We start from the raw sequence: 15,232 nt of genomic DNA, 5'->3' as shown, positions 1-15,232 counted from the left end.
AGCATTTTATCACACCGTCATGACATACCAAAGCACTTCACATGCAGTTACTTACCTATTGAAGTTAGTCCTTATTATGTAGCCAATTGCAGCAGGCGATATGTGCACAGCAAGGACCCACAAACAGCAAACAAGATTAATGGCCAATTAATATTTTTTTATTCATTCATGGGATGTGGGCGCCGCTGGTAAGGCCAGCATTTATTGCCCATCCCTAATTGCCCTTGAGAAGGTGGTGGTCAGCCGCCTTCTTGAACCGCTACACTCCTGCCCTCCACCCTTCCCCTTTGTTCTTTCCTCCCCTACTCTTCCCCTCCCCCTTTTCCTGGCTCTGTACTTACTTAAAAAGTTAAATCTTTAACTTCTTCCAGTTCTGATGAAAGGTCATTGACCTGAAACGTTAACTCTGTTTCTTTCTCCATAGGTGCTGCCTGACTTGCTGAGTATTTCCAGCATTTTCTGTTTTTATTTCAGATTTCCAACATCTGCAGTATTTTGCTTTTGATGTAACGGCAGCTTCCACTTAAACACATATAAAATGTGGTAAAAACACTGAGCCATTTCAATGCCTACTTCAAAAAAAAGATGCTGGTGTCAAATAGTATGAGAAGACAACACATGGATACAAAGTTGGTTGATGGACAGTGAACAAAGAGTTATGATTAACAGATGTTGCTCAGACTGGAGAAGTGTTGGAACTGATGCATCACGGGGTCAGTGCTGGAGCCATTTTGGTTATTTGGACTGGAGCATAGGGAGCACCATATTGAAACGTCCTATTGACACAAAAGTAGGAGGCTTGGCAAACAAGAAGGAGGACTGTAAAAGGCTTCAGGAGGATAGACAGGTTAGCAGAATGGGCAAATAGGTGGCAGGTGCAATTTAATGCTGAGAAGTGTACAGTAATGCATTTTAAGAGAAAAAAAAGCAAACCATGGGTCCATACACTAGTCCAAATTTGCTGAAGAACATGGACGAACAAAGAAACCTAGGCATTCAAATACATAATTCCTTGAAAATTCAAGTAGATAAAGCATAACAACGGCCAACAGCATTTTGGGTTTTATAAATCGGGGCATAGAGCACAACAGCAAAGAAGTAGAGGCTGCAGTTCCTCAGGGTCTCCCCTGATCTCCTCCTCTAACTCTGGCACTGAATCACCACCGTTTCTGGATATTCCCGTGGTGCTTAGTAAAGAGAGGGACCTCAGACAGTGAAATAGTCTGCCAAAAATCACAGTCTAAGGTCACTTAAGAATGAACAGTTGGACAAGATACTGGGAAGCACTGGCAGCAGTGGAACTGTATCCCAGTGCACTTCAGGAGAGAAGGAGGAGGGGGCAAAATTAAAAGCAGGTTCAGCACCGACCCATTTTTCATAACACCTGGAAACGTTGCTTCACTCACAGTCTTGCATGCAATCACCCCACTAAAAACCTCACATGGAATTTAATTGCTGGGTGTATGCATATCATCACACCTATTACGGGGTGCATACTGACACGTGGTTTTCAGGTGGCAAACCCTCAACCTCCAAGCTCACACCTAGTATGAGAAGGAACCTCCCAAATTCTGCAGAGGAAGGCCAAGCAGCGTGTCGAAGACAGGGGAGTAGTTGAAGAGATATCAGCTGCAGGTACACTATGAATTTCTGTTTTACTTCTTTCTCATCCCACCGTACCCTTAGCCGATGAGCATGGGGTTGTAGATCTCATCAATCTTGCTTTTAAAAGAAGGTTGCTTGCGAGCATCAAATGTCTGTGCTGGCACTGGAGTATGCTGCAGATGGCGTAGCAATTGGAGGAGTTCACTCTCCGCATGCGCAGTACCATGCTGGATGACTTTGTAACACTGCAGTGCGCCCTGGAGTGTATTGCAAAAATTCTGGTTGCCAATCTGCCAAGGCCTGGACCCCCTTCAAAATCCTTAGGCTTTCAAAAACAATAAATCCATTCACTCAGAAGGACTAGCAGAGCTTTGAGCATAAATTTTGCAAGATGGGACTCTTGGTGAAGACCCTAGCTTGAAAGGAGTGTGGGGTGGAGAACTGGGCACAGAGGTCAGCTTGCCCAATTCCAGTGGTTAAAATTAACTGCCAGAAAATCAGAAATGCCACACATCGGGCATGCTGACCTCCATATCCAATTCTTGGAGTCAGACTCCGATCAAGTGAGGCTCTGATTTGAAACTTCACTTATATAATATGGATCTAATGTTGGATTGGAAGCTTCGTAATCAGCATACGTTCTTGTTTAGATGGCTCATCCCTCCGGAGACCAATCTGTGCACTTACACAAAAATGTACTGATACGCAAAGTTTTAAAGTTAGAAAAACCATATTTTTTGCAACCTAAAGATAAACTTGATATCAACTTCACTGCAGTTTCTGATACTAAAAAAAACTGCTTCTGGAATTTCGATTTTATTGGGCTGTAGCAAGTGAGTTTATGGTGGCAATATGCAGAAGTTACAGTAAAAAGGAAACAGTGTACTCTTCCTATTACACAAGTTTACTAAAGTTTCAAAAGGATTAGCTGATTAGAAATGCTACTAACATTTGGTTATGCTGACTATCATATATCCAATTAGTTAATTTTCATGTTATTTTTAAAAATCATACCAAGATTACTGGGTTATGCTACCCAGTAATCTTGGTATGATTTTTAAAAAATAACTTATGAAAATTAATTAATTGGATATGTGAAATTATTCTGTTTTCACTTTTCCCTAGCCAAATCAATTACAAAATAGTACTTTTTTTCAGGTAGCTTCTGCTGCCAGCCTACACCCTAGAGACTAACCTACCTTTACACATTTGGCTACATCCAATAATGCTAACAGAGCTGACATTTGTGGACATAAACAGGGCAATCACTAATGAAGACCCACTCAAACACACATACAGTAATACTAAACTTAAGTTCTATGCACTGCACCATGAATTATAATTAATCCAATCTCACAAAAAAATTGTTAACGAAAGATTGATTTTGCCAACATGATTTTCCAAAGTAACTGGGGAGTTACTTGATGTCAGTATTGTAGGAGTGACATTTTCTTGGCAAGCAAAAAATATTTTTATAGTTCTATGGCATGACCTTTTTGGTCACCATAGTGACCCATAATTAATATCTTTCCTGAATATTTTCTTTACTGACGATTGATGTTTCCTTTGGCATGGGTGAAACCACTCTGTAATACTTATGGAGTAGTTTCACAACCTTTCTGAGCAAGTGTCAGCTTGGACCAGTGGCAGTACTCTTGCTTGAGTAAGAAGGCTGTGGATTCAAGTTCCACTCCAGAACTTGAAAATGTTTGCCCACAAAAAAAAAATGACTACACTTCAAATATAATTAAATGGCTGTGAAATGCTTTGGGACATCCTCAGCATGTGAAAGGCGATATATAAATGCAAGCTCTTTACTTCCTCAGGAACAAAAGTAAAATAAAAGCAGAACAATATAGAACAAGCTGGCATAAAGAAAACAAAGGTATTAAAGAAACAAAAAAGAAGTAAGGGTGAGAGTAGAATTTGACAACCAAGCTTTTCCGGTGGCTACTTTGTTTTGGGGATGGTAACCATTGTGACTTCCAGAAAAGGAAACCAAACCACTGGGTTTATGAAAGGATAATGCACCATAAGTCATACATCAGAGTCATAAGTCATCAGTCATATATACTTTGTATACTTTCTATGTAACTTGCAAGTGATTGTTGGACGGGGGGAGCGACCGCGGGGAGGCGGGGAGAGACAGTTGCATAGATTGGGGGGAGGGGGTGGAATCGTTGCACGGGGGGGAGGGCATTCATTGCACGAGGGGAGCGATCGTTGCACGGGGAAGGGAAATCGTTGCACGGGGAAGGGAAATCGTTGCACGGGGAAGGGAAATCGTTGCACGGGGAAGGGAAATCGTTGCACGGGGAAGGGAAATCGTTGCACGGGGAAGGGAAATCGTTGCACGGGGAAGGGAAATCGTTGCACGGGGAAGGGAAATCGTTGCACGGGGAAGGGAAATCGTTGCACGGGGAAGGGAAATCGTTGCACGGGGAAGGGAAATCGTTGCACGGGGAAGGGAAATCGTTGCACGGGGAAGGGAAATCGTTGCACGGGGAAGGGAAATCGTTGCACGGGGAAGGGAAATCGTTGCACGGGGAAGGGAAATCGTTGCACGGGGAAGGGAAATCGTTGCACGGGGAAGGGAAATCGTTGCACGGGGAAGGGTGGTCATGGCAGGATAGGGAATCGTTGCAAGAGGGGAAGTCATTGCACGGGGGATCGTTGCTCGGGGTGGGAATCGTTGCTCGGGGGGGGGGGGGGAAGGGGGATCGTTGCTTGGGGTGGGAATTGTTGCTCGGGGTGGGGATCGATGCTTGGGAGGGATCATTGCACAGACGGAGAGAAATCGTTGCACGGGGAGGGAGGGAGGATCATTGCACGGGCAGGGGGGGGGAGGATCATTGCACGGGCAGGGGGGGGGGGGGATCATTGCACGGGCTGGCGGAGGGATGGTCCACCGTTGCACTGGGGGGGGGTAATCAATGAAGGGGGGCAATGGATGTGGGGTGGAATCTTTGCGAGGGTGGGGAATCGTTGCGAGGGGGGAAATCGATGCACGGGGCGGGAGGAGGATCATTGCAAGGGGGGGGACAATTGATTGTTGCACGGGGGGATGATCGTTGCACAGGGGAGGCGACAATCGGTGTACGGAGGGAATCGTTGCACCGGGGGGTGGGGGGGTGATCGATGCACGGGGCGAGAGGGAGAATCGTTGAAAGGGGGGGAAATCGTTGCACGGTGGGGGGGGGGATCGTTGCACGCGGGGGATCGTTGCGTGATGGGAAATCGTGGATCGTTGCACGGTGGGGGGGGGAATCGTTGCACAGGGGGAAATTGTTGTACGGGGTGGAGTCGTTGCACGAGGGGGGGGTGCAATCGATTGTTGCGCAGTACACCGATCGTTGCGCGGGGGAGGCGGCGATCGTTGCGCGGGGGAGGCGGCGATCGTTGCGCGGGGGAGGCGGCGATCGTTGCGCGGGGGAGGCGGCGATCGTTGCGCGGGGGAGGCGGCGATCGTTGCGCGGGGGAGGCGGCGATCGTTGCGCGGGGGAGGCGGCGATCGTTGCGCGGGGGAGGCGGCGATCGTTGCGCGGGGGAGGCGGCGATCGTTGCGCGGGGGAGGCGGCGATCGTTGCGCGAGGGAGGCGGCGATCGTTGCGCGAGGGGTGGTCATTGCACGGTGGGAGGAGACAATCGTTGCAAGGGGGGAGGCGATGATCATTGCATGGGGGAGCGATCGTTGCACGCGGGGGCCGATTGTTGGATGGGGTGGAGTGATCGTTGCAAGGGGGGCGGGGTACGTTGGCATGGGGTTGGCCAATCATTGGCCGTGGGGAGGAGGGGAACGGGTGCTGGAGGGTGGGGGACTGATTGTTGGCCCAGAGGGAGTGGGGGTGAAAATCAGCTCTGGGGAGGATCGGTAGCCAAGGGGGGGCAACCCGTTTTCTTTTACTGTGAGGTCGGGAGAGGCTCCTGCTCCTCCCGGCTCCACTTTCAGGTGAGCATCGGGGCCTTCCAGCCAGTTAGTGCCACGTTGTGCTGTGTGAATGAAGCACTGGAGCATTCGAAAATCTACAACAGGTTCTTAAGAAGCTCAAGACCATAATTTACATAAATTATACTTCACCTTCAATGTTGCCGGCGTGTGCTCCTGTCGACAGTGCAACATCCTTTCCCAATATAGTGGGCGGCACACTTTCAGAAAAAAATGCGCGCCTGCTTCTTGCTTGCCATAATGGGAGCTTAGTAGGTGAAAAATGGACGCCGAGCGGCCGAATTTATAGACCATAATATTTTACCTATGGCAGAACAGGCAATTTGCGGTTTGGGTCAGCGGAGTTGTGTTTTGCAATACAAGCCAGCCCCTTCAAATTAATAAAATAGGCATGCACCTCATGGAATTGTGTTTTTGATGATATTGAAATCATGGGGTAGAGTTTATGCTCGTTTCCGCTAGTTTTGCACCCAGATATCAGCGCAATCGGCCAAACCAGCGTAAAAGATCGGGGATTTTTAAATGTAAGTGAGTTACGCCCAAAACCACTTATGTTCATGTTTTCCGTGATCTTTTACACTGGTGTATATTCAATTGGCCCGGATCAGACCCTGCCCACAAAACTGGCCACGCCCCCCAGATCGACATTGTGAGTTTCCGCCGTTAGCACTGATTCAGGAAGGCTCTTCAAATTGCGCTCATTTTCTTAGGCACACAGGCACCTTTTAAAAGTTTCTGCATATCAAAAAGTATTTAATTTACTAAGAAACTGAATAATGTACACCAATGAAATTCGTAAATGGTTCAGTATAGTTTTTTAAAGTCATTTTCAGTGTTTTTTAAAATAATTTTACTCACAGGTGGAGGACTAAACACTTCATAAAAATGCTTATTTTTTGTGATAAACCCATTTTTAGCTGTATTAATAAAACTGCACCAGGTTACCATTCTTAAATGCATCAGTGAATATTTTTTAATGCAAAGAAAAATAAATAAATGATGACATTCTATTACGCTGCCCGATTGCGCTGATTCATGGAAAGTTTTGCTTTGGTGATTATGCAAATACATTTTAGTGGAAACTTGAACCATAACCAAACCGGAGCAATTTCGAGCGCATATTCCTGATTGCGCCCAAAGCGGAAATTCAACCCCAGTGACTTTAAAATGCCACTATTCCATATTACTAAAATATGGAGATCATTGGTCTGGTAACAGCATTAACAAACAAAGGGATATTACAACAGAAAGTGTTTTTTCGTTTCTAAAATGTACGATTGGCAACATTTCTAGACATTACTGCAGTACTATACTTCAAAAATATTATCTTTGACATTATAGTTTCCATTTTGAAAGTTATTAAAGTAAAATACAGCCACCGAGATATTCTTAATTCTTAATTGTGCCGCCATTTCCCTAAAGTTTCAGAATAACAGATTTGGAACCTGACAGTAGTAAAGCAACTCCATAACATATTTTCATAGGTAAATGTTCTATTTAATAAATTGATATGTTGATCTGAACATTTCAAAATGGCAGCATAGCATTAATAGAATAGCACAATGTTATCTGATAGTTTTCATATACAGTAAGGTCTGCCTACATTAGCTCTTGAAAAATGACACGGTCTTCATGTTTAAAAAGTAGACAGAATTCATCTGTCATGCTTCCCCTGCACTGCACTACCAAGTAATAAACTTAGTTCATGCTTGACATCAACTGTTACAGAATATAAAATAGGATCACTTGCTGTTTATGGGTGCAAGTCATGCAATTCTGAATTTAATATGGTAACTGTGCACAATACCTCACAAAAAAACTAATTGTGCCAGGAGCTCCATCAGACCAAATGAAGCAATCCAGCACAGCTTTTATTTGTAGTCACTTTGATCTTTGTACAATGCACAATAACAATGATGCACTGCAGTCTCATTTCACATGCCTGGAAAATTAATCCTGACCTTACATTGTTTTGTATTTCCCACCGATGGTTATATTTCCTAGGTGGTTAGTCCCTGCCAGTAATTGTCATATCTTGCTACCCAATACTGTATCCATTATGAACAATCTTAATTTCAGTAAGTGCGATATAAAACAACACAAGATCTTGCCTACAAAGGACCTTATGCTGCATGCATGAGTTAAAAACATGAAGGTTATTCCCACCACCCAATCATGATCGTACATCTCTTTCACCACTTTTTAAGTTAGCAGACAATAGCCCAATCAATTCGAAGTGTGGTCACATAGGTGACCTTCAAAGAAATCCAGAAATAACCACTTTAGAGAGTAATTATTATTGTATGATTATTCAGAGATTACTGATCAAACTCTGACAATAATCACACTGTGTTAAAGAGACAGCAATATTGCAACGGTTGTCTTAAAGCTTTAAAACTTTTTTCTACAGCAAGTAACCAAAAATACTTAACTAATATAATTTCTAAGCACTCGTCAATGCAGCAGTTTTATCAATTGATTCTTCTTGATCAGCACTCCTAAAGCCTAATGCTAACAGCCCCAAGGCACAGATTTGCAACAGAAAAATTCTACAGCAGCTGTACAGCAGCTCAGATTTTGTTTTATAAGCTTTCCCGTGGATAAACTGCTGCTGAAGTCCTCAACCCGGATGTCAGAAGCATTATCCTACTAATTCACATTCATACCTTATATTTGGAACTTGTGTTTTTTCTACACTTACTCCTCCTTGCATACGCACATGTTACAAATCAGGCACCACTTGTACAAATACAAGTTCTGATGTTTTAACTACTTAGAGCTTAATCCATTCAATGAATGTTATTGTGATCACTACTCACTGATTTCATGCCTGAACGAGCAAAAGGTTAAGAAACTACTAATGTATCAAACTTCACATATTGAGCTGGTAAGCGAGTCATTTAAATGTAAGGAGAATTGAAATCTGCATTTCTTTTGTTGCGACATGTTGTATGCTCAGGCTTGTACATAAAAGCAATGAAACAAAGTAAATTAGTATTCCACATTAATGATTTTGGGTACGTCTTTTCTCTCTTAAAAATGCTGCTAGGAACCTCAAATGCAGAACTAGATCCATGTGATAATGGCAGCATCATGCCATCTAACAATTTTCTCATTGTGAGCTCTTCCCTCTCTTGCCTTGCAGCTGCTTTGAATTATAACTCAGTACCAACAATTCCTTTATAGTGCAGGACTTGAAATTAACACTGGTCAAGTAGAACAAGATCAGACTTGTAACCAGAGTGTGATCACTTTGAAGGATCAGTATTATATTACCATTACATTACATCACCAATACATGCAGATTGCACTGTGCACCAACTGAAAGTTCACGTGTAGGCATTTTACAAACTTCCTTTAATGTCTGTGCATGTGTGCAGCAGTTTCTAAGATTCTGGTGGCCCAGGTGACTTCTCTCAGTTACCAGCTCTGATATTTAATGCTTTTTCTTATTTTAATTCCAAACTCTGCAACATCAGAACATTAAAATTGTGTACTACAGGTAGCAGTACAGTCATGTAGCATTTCATGTAATAACGTAGTAACAATGTCCAAGAAAGTATGGGGGGGGGACTTTCCCACATGGAACATGAGCTTTAAAAATGAATTAAAGGATAATTCAATCTGTGCTACCCTTATGTACCTTCTAGTAATCATTCACAGGACACTGACAGAGACCTCAAAATCAGAATGCTTTTAATCAACATTCATCAAAGTTGGGGGTGGGGGAGAGGGCAAAGAAAGAGAACCAGAATATGTGGAAGATTTTAAAACAGAACTAAATACATTGTATTGCATAGATCGTTCTCTTTTCTTAATGACACTGCCAACATTTCTGCTACACAAATAAAAATATTAATGTCACAGGGTTGTATACCATTTTGCTGTTATTAGCAATTTTTTGTTTTAGCTTGATCTTGTAAAATATACATCAGGCCTACAGCAGTTTCACCAAAAACATCCACAGATACAAATGTCACAACTGTTACAATAACGGAGTGGTACAAATGTTTCAAAGCAATTACTACTGCAAAACCATATAACTTAGCCTTCCTCAACTGAATCATAACACCGTAACGGTAGGTAAAACCATAAAACAAATTTCAGTGATCACCTATTAATTACACTAATACTATAAGAAATAATAAAATTACTTATCAGGTTAAATAAATGATCATATCAATGACAGCCACAAAGTAGCAAATATACCCAAGCCAAATGTCAAATCTCTACAATATTCCAGCAGTACTTAATGCACACATCTCCAGAATAAATGTCAATCCATTATCAGTCTCTCACCAACCCAGTGCTGAACAGCGTATGCAGAGAGGTAGGATTAGGAGTGAATCAGTAACATGCTCCTTAGTGTTGATTATATTTTTAAAATTAAATGTTCACAAAGTACTTGAAAGCAAAACTTTCTTTGAAATGTAAATTTTTCACACCGCTTTCGATTTGTCTGTAATATATTTTAGCAATTGATTTACTTTTTATACGTAGTGTTTGTTCTGTACATTTTCTTCAAAATCATATAATCGCACCTGTAAATTATAGAAGAGCTCATTTAAATAGACAGGGCATGATTCCTGAGCAAAACATCTGTCCCTCCAATGCGTACGATCCTTAAACAGTTAGTCAAGTAATCTTCAATTTAGCGATTATTCCCCATGGAAAAAAAAACTGTATAAAAACAGCGAGGGCTGATATAAGAAAATTGAGAAATTATTTGCATTTACCTTATCATTTTCAATCTTACCTTGATTATGCTGCTCCTGCGAGGGATGCCAGGTTTTCCATCTTGGGATGATGCTGTTGCTGGTGAAGGTGTGAATGTCTCTGCTCCGGGACTTGATGGCAGGACTCCTCCCGCTGCAGTCACCGGCTCCTCTCCCACACAGTCCCCATTCGAGACAGCTTCAACTCCCTCCTTTTTAGCCCTGGCCGAGGAGGGCGAAGCAGAACACGAAGGCACCAGAGACGGGACACCACGTTCCGCCTTTCCTTCCGCCATGGCTTTCTTTTTTATAAATGAAACAACTTACAAAAAACTAAACAAAAAGGTAGACTTTTAACTATTTAAATTAAAAAGCAACCGATTGTCTGCAACGTGCATGGTATAAATCATTTAAAAAATTGCAAAAACAAGATCCAAATACGTGTTGCAAACCTCCCGCTATAATAGTAAGTGACAGTCCCTCCTGCATACGAACGAAAGAACTACTGCCACCAACCGAAATCCCTCTGAGCACGCAACACGAGAAAAAAAATGTATCAAAAAACCGCAACATTTACATTTCTGCGCCTCTGATGTTATCTCGACCAATTCATCACAGGGATGTGTTCGAGTGGCAGATGCGGGGTTTTAATCCTTCCCTGAATATTACAAGAAAAGCAGCCCAGCAGAGTACACCACCACCCCGCGTTGACAGCTGAGGGCTCCGGTTGCTCCGTTTCCCCGGTGATGGGGCTGGCGCTCCTCCCCACTGATTGACAGCTCAGAGGTTGGGTTTTTTTTCCCTCTCACTCGTAGTGGGGAGAACGGGGGCGGGGCTACAGGATGTCAATCATCTCGCACGCCGGCGGCTCCTGTCAACCAGGAAACACCTGATCGTGTCCCGAGCCCTCTCGCCACACCCCCCCCCCCTCCCCACCCACCCCCGCCCCCGCCTTCCCCCTGTCATTGGGGAGCGCGCCGCCTCCCTGAAGTCCAATTGGATAATCAAAAGAACCAAGGACGAATCTCACTGGTCAGTGCGTCACAATCGCCAACGTTCAATTGGCCGGCCCGCCAACCCTTCTCGACACTGGTATTGGCCCAATTGCGGAAAAGAGTCTCATTGGACAGTCAGTCGCCCCCGATTAAATGATGACATTTGATTGGACGGTGCTGGAGGAACAGAGAATTTTAAATGGTAAAGGAAATTACTGCAGATGCTGGAAATCTGAAATAAAAACAGAAACTGCTGGGGGAAGCTCAGCAAGTCAGGCAGCATCTGAGGAGAAAGAAACAGAGTTAATGTTTCAGGTCCAAGACCTTTGGTCAAAACTGAATTTTAAAATTGATCTAAAAGTATGCAAAGTGCAATTGAGCAGTCACCAGTCACTGGTGTGTCTTAAGGCGGATGTCCCGCATCAGTAGCCTGCCATAATAACTTTTAATGAAAGTTTGAAGTTAAGGGAGGGAATAAAAATACGGTAGCATAGTGGTTATGTTACTGGGCTAGTAATCCAGAGGCCTGGACTAAAATCCAGAATCATGAGTTCAAATCCCGCCACGGCAGCTGGCGAATTTAAATTTAATTAATTAATTAAATTAATTAAATAAAAAAATCTGGAATTAAAATACCAGTATCAGTAATGATGTCGTAAAAACCCATCTGGTTCACTAATGTCCTTTAGGGAAGGAAACCTGCCGCCCTTACCCGGTCTGGCCTAAATGTGACTCCAGACCCACAGCAATGTGGTTGATTCTTAATTGCCCGCTGAAATGGCCCAGCAAGCCACTCAGTTGTAAAATCTCACTACGAAAGTCATAATAACAATAAAACCGGACGGACCACCCGGCATCGGACCACGAGGCACCGGACACGACAACGGCAAAACACCAAGCCCAGTCGACCCTGCAAGGTCCTCCTTACTAACATCTGGGGACTTGTGCCAAAATTGGGAGAGCTGTCCCACAGACAAGTCAAGCAACAGCCTGACACAGCCATTCTCACAGAATCGTATCTTTCAGCCAACGTCCCAGACTCTTCCATCACCATCCCTTGGAATGTCCTGTCCCACCGGCAGGACAGACCCACCAGAGGTGGCGTTACAGTGATATACAGTCAGGAGAGAGTGGCCCTGGGAGTCCTCAACATTGACTCCGGACCCCATGAAATCTCATGGCATCAGGTCAAACATGGGCAAGGAAACCTCCTGCTGATTACCACCTACCGTCCTCCCTCAGCTGATGAATCAGTCCTCCTCCATGTTGAGCACCACTTGGAGGAAGCACTGAGAGTAGCAAGGGCACAAAATGTACTCTGGGTGGGGGACTTCAATGTCCATCACCAAGAGTGGCTCGGTAGCACCACTACTGACCGAGCTGGCCGAGTCCTGAAGGACATAGCTGCTAGACTGGGCCTGCGGCAGGTGGTGAGCGAACCAACACGAGGGAAAAACTTACTTGACCTCGTCCTCACCAATCTACCTGTCGCAAATGCATCTGTCCATGACAGTATTGGTAGGAGTGACCACCGCACAGTCCTCATGGAGATGAAGTCCCGTCTTCGCACTGAGGACACCATCCAACGTGTTGTGTGGCACTACCACCGTACTAAATGGGATAGACTCAGAATGGATCCAGCAGCTCAAAACTGGGCATCCATGAGGCGCTGTGGGCCATCAGCAGCAGCAGAATTGTATTCCAGCACAATCTGTAACCTCATGGCCCGGCATATTCCTCACTCTACCATTACCAACAAGCCAGGGGATCAACCCTGGTTCAATGAGGAGTGTAGAAGAGCATGCCAGGAGCAGCACCAGGCGTACCGAAAAATGAGGTGCCAACCTGGTGAAGCTACAACTCAGGACTACATGCATGCTAAACAGCGGAAGCAACATGCTATAGACAGAGCTAAGCGATTCCACAACCAACGGATCAGATCAAAGCTCTGCAGTCCTGCCACATCCAGTCGTGAATGGTGGTGGACAATTAAACAACTAACGGGAGGAGGAGGCTCTGCAAACATCCCCATTCTGAATGATGGCGGAGTCCAGCACGTGAGTGCAAAAGACAAGGCTGAAGCGTTTGCAACCATCTTCAGCCAGAAGTGCCGAGTGGATGATCCATCTCAGCCTCCTCCCGATATCCCCACCATCACGGAAGCCAGTCTGCGGCCAATTCGATTCAGTCCACGTGATATCAAGAAACGGCTGAGTGCACTGGACACAGCAAAGGCTATTGGCCCCGACAACATCCCAGCTGTAGTGCTGAAGTCTTGTGCTCCAGAACTAGCTGCGCCTCTAGCCAAGCTGTTCCAGTACAGCTACAACACTGGCATCTACCCGACAAAGTGGAAAATTGCCCAGGTATGTCCTGTGCACAAAAAGCAGGACAAATCCAATCCGGCCAATTACCGCCCCATCAGTCTACTCTCAATCATCAGCGAAGTGATGGAAGGTGTCGTCGACAGTGCTATCAAGCGGCACTTACTCACCAATAACCTGCTCACCGATGCTCAGTTTGGGTTCCGCCAGGACCACTCGGCTCCAGACCTCATTACAGCCTTGGTCCAAACATGGACAGAAGAGCTGAATTCCAGAGGTGAGGTGAGAGTGACTGCCCTTGACATCAAGGCAGCATTTGACCAAGTGTGGCACCAAGGAGCCCTAGTAAAATTGAAGTCCATGGGAATCAGGGGGAAAACTCTCCAGTGGCTGGAGTCATACCTAGCACAAAGGAAGATGGTAGTGGTTGTTGGAGGCCAATCATCTCAGCCCCAGGGCATTGCTGCAGGAGTTCCTCAGGGCAGTGTCCTAGGCCCAACCATCTTCAGCTGCTTCATCAATGATCTTCCCTCCATCGTAAGGTCAGAAATGGGGATGTTCGCTGATGACTGCACAGTGTTCAGTTCCATTCGCAACCCCTCAGATAATGAAGCAGTCCGAGCCCGCATGCAGCAAGACCTGGACAACATCCAGGCTTGGGCTCATAAGTGGCAAGTAACATTCGCGCCAGATAAGTGCCAGGCAATGACCATCTCCAACAAGAGAGAGTCTAACCACCTCCCCTTGACATTCAACGGCATTACCATCGGCGAATCCCCCACCATCAACATCCTGGGGGTCACCATTGACCAGAAACTGAACTGGACCAGCCATATAAACACTGTGGCTACGAGAGCAGGTCAGAGGCTGGGTATTCTGCGGCGAGTGACTCACCTCCTGACTCCCCAAAGCCTTTCCACCATCTACAAGGCACAAGTCAGGAGTGTGATGGAATACTCTCCACTTGCTTGGATGAGTGCAGCTCCAACAACACTCAAGAAGCTCGACACCATCCAAGATAAAGCAGCCCGCTTGATTGGCACACCATCCACCACCCTAAACATTCACTCCCTTCACCACCGGCGCACTGTGGCTGCAGTGTGCACCATCCACAGGATGCACTGCAGCAACTCGCCAATGCTTCTTCGACAGCACCTCCCAAACCCGTGACCTCTACCACCTAGAAGGACAAGAGCAGCAGGCGCGTGGGAACAACACCACCTGCACGTTCCCCTCCAAGTCACACACCATCCCGACTTGGAAATATATCGCCGTTCCTTCATTGTTGCTGGGTCAAAATCCTGGAACTCCCTTCCTAACAGCACTGTGGGAGAACCGTCACCACACGGACTGCAGCGGTTCAAGGAGGCGGCTCACCACCACCTTCTCGAGGGCAATTAGGGATGGGCAATAAATGCTGGCCTCGCCAGCGACGCCCACATCCCGTGAACGAATAAAAAAAAACTCAGTTAAAAAATCTGTTATAAACTACCCAATTTCAGTCAGAATAATCTGGAGAGGGCCAGAGGGCATAGAATCATAGAAGTTTACAACATGGAAACAGGCCCTTCAGCCCAACATGTCCATGTCGCCCAGTTTATACCACTAAGCTAGTCCCAATTGCCTGCACTTGGCCCATATCCCTCT

The 15,232-nt window shown here is 45.3% G+C and overlaps 1 protein-coding gene across 1 annotated transcript in view; it reads right to left on the bottom strand.

Moving 5' to 3' along the window:
* LOC137342229 (inactive phospholipase C-like protein 2) overlaps nt 1-10,980 on the bottom strand; it is a 321,745-nt gene extending 310,765 nt beyond the window's left edge. The window contains exon 1 of the mRNA XM_068006038.1: nt 10,308-10,980. Within this exon, the coding sequence (XP_067862139.1) occupies nt 10,308-10,562 (255 nt within the window). The 5' untranslated portion in view covers nt 10,563-10,980. The remainder of the gene's footprint in view (nt 1-10,307) is intronic.
* Between the last annotated feature and the right edge of the window lie 4,252 nt (nt 10,981-15,232).

This window comes from Heptranchias perlo, chromosome 2, assembly GCF_035084215.1.
Source record: "Heptranchias perlo isolate sHepPer1 chromosome 2, sHepPer1.hap1, whole genome shotgun sequence".
In the NCBI taxonomy this organism is placed as follows: domain Eukaryota; kingdom Metazoa; phylum Chordata; class Chondrichthyes; order Hexanchiformes; family Hexanchidae; genus Heptranchias; species Heptranchias perlo.
This window is presented reverse-complemented; position numbering and strand designations above follow the sequence as displayed.